The sequence below is a fragment of the Channa argus genome, chromosome 14, assembly GCF_033026475.1.
Source record: "Channa argus isolate prfri chromosome 14, Channa argus male v1.0, whole genome shotgun sequence".
Taxonomy (NCBI): Eukaryota; Metazoa; Chordata; class Actinopteri; order Anabantiformes; family Channidae; genus Channa; species Channa argus.
The window spans coordinates 17,853,426-17,862,907 of record NC_090210.1 but is presented as its reverse complement, the minus strand read 5'-3'; the positions used below and the strand labels follow the sequence as shown (position 1 = coordinate 17,862,907).

Genomic DNA, 9,482 nt, shown 5'->3' with positions numbered 1-9,482 from the left:
AGCCGATAGGGGTCGCCAAACAGGTCTTCTTGGGAAACAGCAAAACAAGCGACTTTTTAAAGAACCCTAAGTTACTGGGGCTACCATCTTCAGTGAACCCTGACATCTGGGCTCTGATGTGTATGATGATGTTAATTTCCTTATTATGATTTGATCATTTGTCATCTTACAAAACTACTAATTTGTAAAGTCATAATCACAGTTCTTAGTTTTATCCCCACATCACAAAGGGTTAGAAAGGACTCAACAGTCTTCACAAAGACAGTTCCATGTTTATACTAATGTAAGTGGAACTTATATTAAAAATATTACTGCAGGTTAAAAAAAGTGTTCTATCCAACAATGTGAAATATGAAGGGTGCAAAGTTTAACTGATAACCTTTAAATACAGTCTTGTATTATGTTCATATGCAGTATTAAACATAACCAGTTATTAAGGTAATGTTCTTTTAATAAAAACTTTGGTATCCACAACATTCTGTCCAATAAAAATAAGTATATGAGCCTTGATTGATGTCTTGAGTCACACCAGAGGGTCACCATCTGTTTTTCCATACATTAAGGATATAATGCAGCTTCCATCACATGGAGACATGTTCAATTTATGCAGTGTCAATCAAAACTACATTAGTTTTGACTTTAGATGAAGATTAATTTATGTCTAAACATTTGATTTATTTATACCCTAAAGAGTATGGAAAGGGCAATGAAGTCAGCGTTAGAACCCTAGCCAAAAATAAGTTAAATTTCATTTCAAATATGGTTTAAATAGATTTTCTCTTACAGGTATCACCACACTGAAAGAATTCACTTATCAGTAATAAACTTCACTTTCCAATTCTTTCCCCCTGCATATCTCATGTTGTCATATTTACCACAGCTTGAGGTCAACTGTTAAAAATTCTGAGCCAACTGTACAAGAAGAAAAGTCAGCAAATAAAGTAGATGTGTCAATCTAGAAAACATTCAATGTCAGTGCCTCCGAATTCTGTTATTACATACCGAGGAATGGACTTTGTTGATGGAAGACCTTAAAAATCAACTTAATGTCAGGGACAACAGGGTAACATCAGAAACAAAATGAAATACAAACTGCGTCCAGTAACACCCACTAGTCCCCATTCACTAAATTTCCCCCTCCCACTTTAGGTTGTATCCAAATCTCAGGCAAAGGATGCACAGCAGCCACAATATCCCTGGGAAATACAGGGCAGTTTTTAATAGGAGGGAGAAAAGAAAATCTCCAGCCACAGCTCCTCAAAGCTCATCTTTGTGCTTTACATCTTCATCATCCATTTCTGAAAGCGCCTCCTCTACATCATCCTTTGATTCCTCCTCCTCCTCTTCCTCATCTTCTTCCTCTTCCAAGTCTTCATGTTCTTCCTCATCTGCTGCAGTATCTTGTTCTTTGTTCTTCTCTTCCTCCTCTTTTCTTTGCAAGTCATCTTGCTCCTGTTTCATTTTCTTTTCTGGTTCCTGTGGGGAAAGTTTAGACATTCACAAACCATGTATGTTAACCTATTCTAGATCATACATGCAATTTTATTCATTGTCCACACACACACACACACACACACATAAATACGAGTCAAAAGAATCAGTACAAATATACCTTTGTCACACCCCATGTCTCCTTTGCAACGTCTTCTGCTTCCTTCACATCATCTGCGATCAGGAAGTTGTCAAAGATGGTTCCAGATTTCACCTGAGATTAACAAATGTAACACTAAAGTTTATGCAGCACTGAAATAAAACTTATATTGCCCATTAAGAGAGAATTCTCTCTAACCTGCCAAAGATCAAGCCCTATGATCCCAATGTTGTCAAACTTGTAGATGTTCATATCAGCACTGTACTCAGGATTGTCAATCTCAGGATGTACCCAAACCCCTTTGTAATTGGGGTTGTCAATCTGTTTGGGTTTCCATTCTCCCTGTGACAAAAGGTAGTAGATTTTAATAGAAAGAAATTACACAGACTCTACCAATGATTATCCCATTTCAACTTACCTTGTACTCTGGGTTGGGGATCATAGGTGGCTCCCACTCTCCGTCCATATCCTCATCCCAGTCCTCAGGCTTTTTAGCATCAGGATCTGGAATGTTTTCAGGTTTGTCCCAGTCCTAACAACAAAAAGAAAAAAATAATCCCAAGTGGGAACCTGAAGTTAGTCAACTGTGAATTAATCTTTAAAACACAGGGGTACTGTGGAAATATGCAGGAGAAAAATAAAAACACTTCCATGTCAGCATTTTCCATTAACCTACCAAACTTTTCTAAAGAACAATGATAAATTGTATTCAGGACAAGTGTGATTGTCTCTAGTGGTCGCTAGCAGTATTAGTAACAGTAGTAAGCCTATGCACCTCAGGTTTGGTGTCATCTGCATCATCTATTTTAGCACGGTCATCCCAATCCTCTGGCTTCTTGGCTTCAGGGTCCTTAATTTTCTTAGGAGGCAGAAAATCCCAGTCATCTTCCAGACTGCCAGATTCTACTTTTTCATTGTCAATTTTGACCTCATAGGTCTGATCTGGATTTAGGATTAATGTGTAAAGGTGGGTCAGCTCATCATCCTAGAAGAAAAAAAAATAAACAGTGTTTGGGTCAAGCCATTCACTTCATGTTTGCATTTTACAACATAAATGCTTTTTATTTTTCGTCCCCAAAATTGGAAAAGCCAAAATTACCTTGCACTTGACCTCTTTCTTGATGAGATGATTCTTGCCCTTGTAATTAAAGATGACATGGACTTTCTTTGTGCTGTAGCCACAGATATCAGGGCCTAGGTAAAATTAAATTAATTATTTCCTTATCTAAAATTTGGTTACTCTAGATATTCAGTCATAATAGTATAGTCATTATTATGAGCACTGCTTACCAAACATAATGTAGTATGAGGATTCTCCATGCATGTCGGTCTGATCCATGTCAGCAGGGAAGACCTTAACGTAGCCACCACCGCAATCGATCTTTTGCTCATGCTTGACAGTAAACTGAATGACCAAAGGTTTGCCCTCATTGCTAAAAGGTTCAAAATGTGCAGAGGTAGCATAGAAACGGGCATCCTGGCTAGTCTGCAGACCTGAAAAAGAAAATGCAGAAGTGTTTAGCAAGATAAACCCAAAATGACTTTAACAGTGAGTAAAGAATTTTACAAAAGGATCAACATTAAATGCAGTTTTTACATTAGGAAACTTTGTGCCTTGTCGTTTTTTTTGGCCCTTATGAATATAGCATCAATATAAGCAATATAGGATCAATACTTTTGACCGTTTATTTTAATTAAAAGGACATGCTTAGTGATTTTCAAAATGTGGAACATTCACCTTTGTCTTTCTCAGCATCTCCATAGAAGTTGCCTGCTGTTAGTTTCCACTCTCCATAGTCAGACTTGTGTTTGGAGTTCACCCAGCGACTTCTCCATTCATCTGCACAGAAAACGTAAAGGATCAGTTAACCTTTGGTGCACGGCTTTACAACACCATCATATAATTTCCTGAATACCATATTACTCAGCGGCCATTCCGTGTATTAATGTTATCAAATTTAAAAAACTGTCAATTGGCATAATTTGTTTTGTTCAATTATCTAGTTTAGGCCACAATCAGCAACTTTGCTGGTAACGTTAACGATGTGAGTATTAGCAAGGTTTGATAGCATTGGGGCCTTGCTAAAGTTAGCCAGCTGACACATCAGAAAAATGAGCAGAAATTTCTTTGCTTTTCTAAGTTAAATTACCCACTGAGGTCAATTTTCTACGAGACAAAAAGCTTTCGAAAGAAACCGCACGATGATAACGAAGACAGCTTGATGGCTAACAATGAGCCTTAACGTTACTGTACAAATAGCTAAGGTTAGTGTTAGTTCTTGTTCATTTCTACGACAAACTTACCACCGTCCAGAAATTCCTCCCGGAAATAAATCTTTGCATGGACACTGTATACTGCCAATATCACCGCAACAACACCGAGAACCTGCATTTTCCCCATCTCAAGTCTGCTTTCCAAATTGATATGGTGCTGGCTGCCTGGTAAATACCTTACGAAGATAGGAAGGGGATATTTTAGAGTCGCTCCAGCGAACAGATGTCTGCCTGCCATTGGACAACGACATGGTGTGTCTGAACCAATGGCATTAGACCACGAAACACATGTCGTTACGGGTACCCGATCCAGGATCGGTGGATGGTAGAATCTCGAAGGGCTGCTAGGAGTTGGTTGGCGAAAAAAGCCGAAGATAGTTGTCGGATTGTGTTGTTGTTTTATTACATTTTGCAGGTCAAACAGTAATCTTTCAAACAATATAAACTGAAGTCGCCAATTTTTTTATTTATTTTAAAGCACCTTGACCTTTGCCATGTATTACGTTTTCATTCTATTTTTTCATACTGTAAACGAGTGATAATTTTATAACATTATATAACCAGTAAATCAATTAAATATTTGAACAGTAATAATTAAATGGTTTCTTCAAATCTTTAAACACTTTATTTTATCAAGTTAGAATTAAATAAATTTGCTTGTGTGTGGCGTCATCCGATCACGTGCTCCAAGCCCATTGCATGACATATCGATCCTCTGAGACACGTTGCAAAACAAGACTACTCAAATAAAATAGGTATTATGTCAAGAACTTGTATATTTTCGATCTAAATATAAATGGTGTGTTGTTTCTAAATCTTCCTCACAGTTTATGTACATATATTACAATCTAGACCACACCAGTCGAAAAATTGACTAGATTGGTAAATTATAGAGCTTTTAAATTAATTTCATTCTTTTTTAAGGAGATTGGAAGTTAAAGGAAAAAAGCCTGAATTTTAGAGTACATTTGAGCATTACTACAAGTTCTTAATGGTCTGTCAGGTTTTAGTGGATGCTTCATGCTCACATCTTTTGAAATATAAATAAACCTGTCTAAATTACCCTAATGATCATTTTTCTTTATAGAACTCAGAAAGAAAGAAATTAAATGGAAAAAATTGTCTTTTGTCTGTATCTTGTGATATTCATTCAAACAGATAGATAGATTTTTATTTTTTATATTAAATACATATCCTATTCTGTAATGTCCAGATATGCGAATGTTTTGTTCTTCTTAGGGTTACAAAAGAAGCTACTCATTTATTTCTGTGTGTGTGTGATTTTAAGTGAACCCCTGATGTTAAATGAATTGCCTTGTGCAATTTCTTTTTACAGATTTCAATAATGATATAGAGAGTGACTGACATTACTTCTGTCCTTGAATCTGTACATAAGTTAAAACAAGGTGTGAAGATTTTTGCAGCCTATTTATTAGGCACATGAATGGCATTAATATTACTAACAGCATTAAATGCAACAAGGTTAAAAATAATACTTTTTTTAGAGGAGTGCTTATATTTTTACAGTAGAGCTTGCACTATGTACTTCAACTAGAGTAATGAATTTGAAGAGGTAACAACACATGTACTTGGAGCGGCTTATTTTTGAAAGGTAAATACCAGCACTTTAAGTCAACACAATTAGTTTAGACATATAGGCTGTATTTTTAACTTTCACTGTTATAACTATTACTACTATAACTATTTAATGTTGAAAAATGGAAACCTGCATTTCCTGCATGTCCTGCAAGCTGCTCCCTGAACACTACAGGCTGAATTTTTCTTTGAAGCCCCAGAGTAGTGCTGGGTTTTTCACGACGTGCTTGACGTAGAGCTTCTGACTGAGCAACGTGACCAAAACCCGGAGTTGGACGACTCCACCTCTGGTCCTCAGGGGTGGATGCATTTTTCCCATTACCCTTGACCCGTCTCAAGCCAGCGCTGTCTTAAGCCAACGGGATGATCCACAGCCCCCCCAGTTCTGATTAAGTGCCTGTGAGTCTGGCTCCTGAGAGGAAGCACATTAGCTGTTCAGAGTTTTTTTCCCTTTGTGGTGGGCACCATTAATTCCCTCATGCCATGAGGGATTTGCAGACATATCTGTTTTTAGCCATCCCATCCTGAAACATTTCCTAAGGGTTGTGAGGCGACAGCATCAGGTACTTTGACCTCCTGCTGAGATCTTTTTCTGGCCCTCCATGCCCTCGCAGTGTCCCCATTTGATCCACTGGACTAGGTTCCCCTCAGGCTCCTGGCATGGAAGACAGCGCTCCTCTTGGCCCTCGTCTCCAGGAAAAGAGTGAGTGACCTCTCTGCCCTTTCAGTCTACCGGAAGTGTCTCTCAGTCTGCTGGGACCTCAGTCCAGCTGTTACTCCGACCTAATCCTGCCTTCATGCACAAGTGCATCACCAGCTCTTTCAGGTCGAGAGTCATAACCCTGGAATTCAATTCAATTCAACTTCATTTATATAGCGCCAATTCACAACAAAGTCATCTCAAGGCACTTTACAAAATAAAGTCAAGACTACAAAGATGTATAGAGAGAACCCAACAATTCCCCGTTGAGCAAGCCCTAGGCAACATTGGAGAGGAAAAACTCCCTTTAACGGAAGAGGCCTCCAGCAGAACCAGGCTCAGGGTGGGCAGCCATCTGCCTTGATCGGTTGGGGTGAGTGGAAAGTGAAGAGAGAAAAGAAAAAGAGCAACAAAAGCAACAACAAAACATCAAGCAGGTTGGTAAAACACACAGCTTCAAAGCCCAGGGACACCTGCAGAAAGGGGCAGAGAGGGAGACAGGGAAGGAGAAAGACAACTACGGGAGAAAACACACAGAGTTAGTGTCATGCAGTGGTGACGATGGGTGAGAGGAGAGGAGAGAGGGACAAGAGGAGGGGGGTCCCCCAGCAGTCTAAGACTATAGCAGCATAACTATAACTAAGTATAAGCTTTATCAAAGAGGAAGGTTTTGAGTCTAAACTTAAAAGTAGAGAGGGTGTCTGCTTCCCGAATCAGACACACTTCTGAGGACCATGCCTCCTGTCATCTACTGTGCCCACTCCATGCCTTATCATGTGGCTTCCTCTGTGGAGTGGTGTTTTCCTCTGCTCAGAGTGGTGTTGGAGGAGGTTCTTTCTATCTAGAGATGTTTCACACCCCTCAATCTCCAGTTTAGAGCTTTCCACCTCTGAGTGGCCACTTTGGTGAGGGTTAGTTTGTCGTTGCTCCTTATCCTTGTCCCCCAGCCCCATGGGAAACAAAGCTGTGTAAGGTAGAAACTTTTGGCCCACTCACTGATTGATGGGTGTGGACTGTACTGCTTCAGTTGGTGCAGTGCGTACAGGGATTGGGTCATCACGCTACATGCAGAGGGCTGCACAACATAGTCATGGAAGCTAGGGTTACTATAGTTACAATATGAAAACATGGTTACTATAGCTATAGTGGCTGGATTTGGATCACTTTATTGTCAGCAGAAAAAACCACCACAGAGTTTTCTCTAACTTAGAAGCATCTTCTGTTTCATCAGGTAACGAGTTTTTGTTAGAGCAGAAACATAAAGGTATTTTAAAATAACGTTGACCCGACAGGAGGTAAGATATTGACACTAATAGTAACACCAAACTGACATTGTTTAACTCTCTATAATAAATTAGTTGTCACTAACTCGTAGAAGTGTAACATAGCCTTGTTAGCCTTGATGCTATATTATGTTTTAAGAAAAAACTCACAACAACCTTAGCTCATGGTTGTGATTTTGAAGGTCAGCTTAATGAAATACTGGCTAGATTAACTAAATGACACCCCTTTATCTACCGTTTGAATTCATTAAACGTAGTTAGCAATGCTATCTACCTAGTTAGCTAACGTTGGTAATGGCTGCTCTTTTATGGTGCAACTGCGGACGTAAATAAGCCACCATGGGACTGATAAAGTAGAAACTTGGTGCACTCACCGGTGTGCGTGGACCACGCTGCTTCAGTTGGCAGAGTGCGTACAGGGATTGGTTAATTATGCTACAGCCAGAAGGCTGTGCAACATAGTAATTGAATTAAGGGGTTACTATGGCAACAGTATGTAAACTTCATTACTAAAGCTATAGCGGCTAGATTTGGATCGGTACTTTATTGTCAGCATAAAAAAAAAAAAACAAGTAGTTTTCTCTACCTTAAAAGCAGCTTTAGTTTCACTAAGTAACTGGGTATTTGTTAGAGCGGAAACATAAAGTTATTTTAAAGTAACATTATCCCGGCAGGAGGTAAAATACTAACTAATGCTAAATGTTAACGGGAAACTGACATCGTTTAACTGTCTACAATAACTTAGTTGTTAAAACTAACCATTAGCATAACACAGCATGAGATACTGACCAGATTAACTAAAAAGACACCCCTTTATCAACCTTTTGAATTCATTACATGTAGTAGTTAGCTCATGTTGGTTATTAACGCTACATTTAAGCTAACTGTTAGCTGTTAACGTTCTTAATTTTGGTCTACTGAACTGTCAGCGAAACGTACCACAGACCCCAGTGCAATTTCCTAAATATATGAAGAGCTTAGATTTTTTTTTCTTTCTTTCTTTTTTTTTTTTACAGCAAAGGAAGTGATTTTGTCTGAGCTCGATCATGGACGTAGACAATACAAAGTCAAACAAGCACGGAGATCTGGTAGTTACAGTAACGCTAAATATACAATATTATCTTGTCTTTATATGTATAGATTGCAACCAAGTAACTCAGTTTATTTTATGGCAAATGTTTTGTCTCCTGACCACTACTATCTACCTTTGTCTTTCTTAGGAAAAATACAAGCAGGCAAGACAAGAGCGGAAAAAGCTCCTTACGCCTGCACACAAATATGTAATAGACATCCTTGCTGACAGGCTGGCCTTGGAGCAAACCACAGTAGAAGAATTAATTTTAGATTCTCCATGTGTAAGTTATACTATTGGCTTAGAGAATCCTAAGAAAACTAGAAAAAGCATTTCCAAGAAGAAAATGCACTGATTCCTTCAGCAATGAAAGGAATTTCAAAGCAAAGCTGAAAAATGCTGAACTGTTTTTGCTGAAATAGCTGAAAGTTGTGCTTTTGCTGAAATAGCTGAAATGTAATGTGGCTTCCTTATATACTTGTTAGGCAAACTTCAAAGGCAATTAATGATGTCAATGATGATGTCTAACCTGATAATTTCATTATAGCAATAATTTATAAAGTATAAGTATAAAATTATAAAAATCTTAAAAAGTATAAAAGATTTTAAAAAAATCAGTCAATAATGTCCTTTATAAGCTGAAGGTTTTAAAGATTGAATGGTGTTTATAGCTGAAATTATAAAGGCAAAGTGCTTTATTTGTCATTAAACATACAAGGTGTACAATGAAATTGCATCAGATGGCCAGATAGAGGGTTAGTCCTGAGCAGGCCGCCACTGATTATTCTGATGGAAGTCAGAATAATAATAATTAAGTTTAGGATATTCTTGCTGTGAATGCTCCACAGTAGACAAGTTTGTTTTCCCAGTGGTTTCAGTGACTGTTTTTACATGCACTAGAGTTACCAGGTGAACCAATACACATCACACATGTTTTTCTGCCACTATGCTTTTTACAGAACTAAT

The 9,482-nt window shown here is 38.3% G+C and overlaps 2 protein-coding genes across 2 annotated transcripts in view; one reads left to right on the top strand and one right to left on the bottom strand.

Moving 5' to 3' along the window:
* Window positions 1–430: 430 nt before the first annotated feature.
* On the bottom strand, window positions 431–4,056 carry calr3b (calreticulin 3b). Its single transcript, XM_067475688.1, has 9 exons — window positions 3,896–4,056; window positions 3,330–3,431; window positions 2,882–3,085; window positions 2,691–2,785; window positions 2,367–2,576; window positions 2,010–2,123; window positions 1,790–1,933; window positions 1,613–1,705; window positions 431–1,476 (listed from the first exon to the last, which is right to left on the bottom strand). Exons 1-9 carry the CDS (start codon window positions 3,990–3,992, stop codon window positions 1,258–1,260), a joined length of 1,278 nt encoding a protein of 425 aa, XP_067331789.1. The 5' UTR covers window positions 3,993–4,056; the 3' UTR covers window positions 431–1,257.
* Window position 4,057: 1 nt separating this feature from the next.
* LOC137098934 (dynein axonemal heavy chain 8-like) overlaps window positions 4,058–9,482 on the top strand; it is a 42,813-nt gene continuing 37,388 nt past the window's right edge. The window contains exons 1-3 of the mRNA XM_067475690.1: window positions 4,058–6,598; window positions 8,461–8,532; window positions 8,665–8,799. Of these exons, the coding sequence (XP_067331791.1) occupies window positions 8,491–8,532; window positions 8,665–8,799 (177 nt within the window). The 5' untranslated portion in view covers window positions 4,058–6,598; window positions 8,461–8,490. The remainder of the gene's footprint in view (window positions 6,599–8,460; window positions 8,533–8,664; window positions 8,800–9,482) is intronic.

Excerpts from the sequence above, each read along its gene's own strand:
- calr3b (XM_067475688.1), bottom strand. The coding sequence starts at position 3,992 with ATGGGGAAAATGCAGGTTCTCGGTGTTGTTGCGGTGATATTGGCAGTA. Across the intron at positions 3,432-3,895 it reads GGAGGAATTTCTGGACGGTG|ATGAATGGAGAAGTCGCTGG; the intron begins GTAAGTTTGTCG and ends TTTTCTGTGCAG. Across the intron at positions 1,706-1,789 it reads TAGGGCTTGATCTTTGGCAG|GTGAAATCTGGAACCATCTT; the intron begins GTTAGAGAGAAT and ends TGTTAATCTCAG.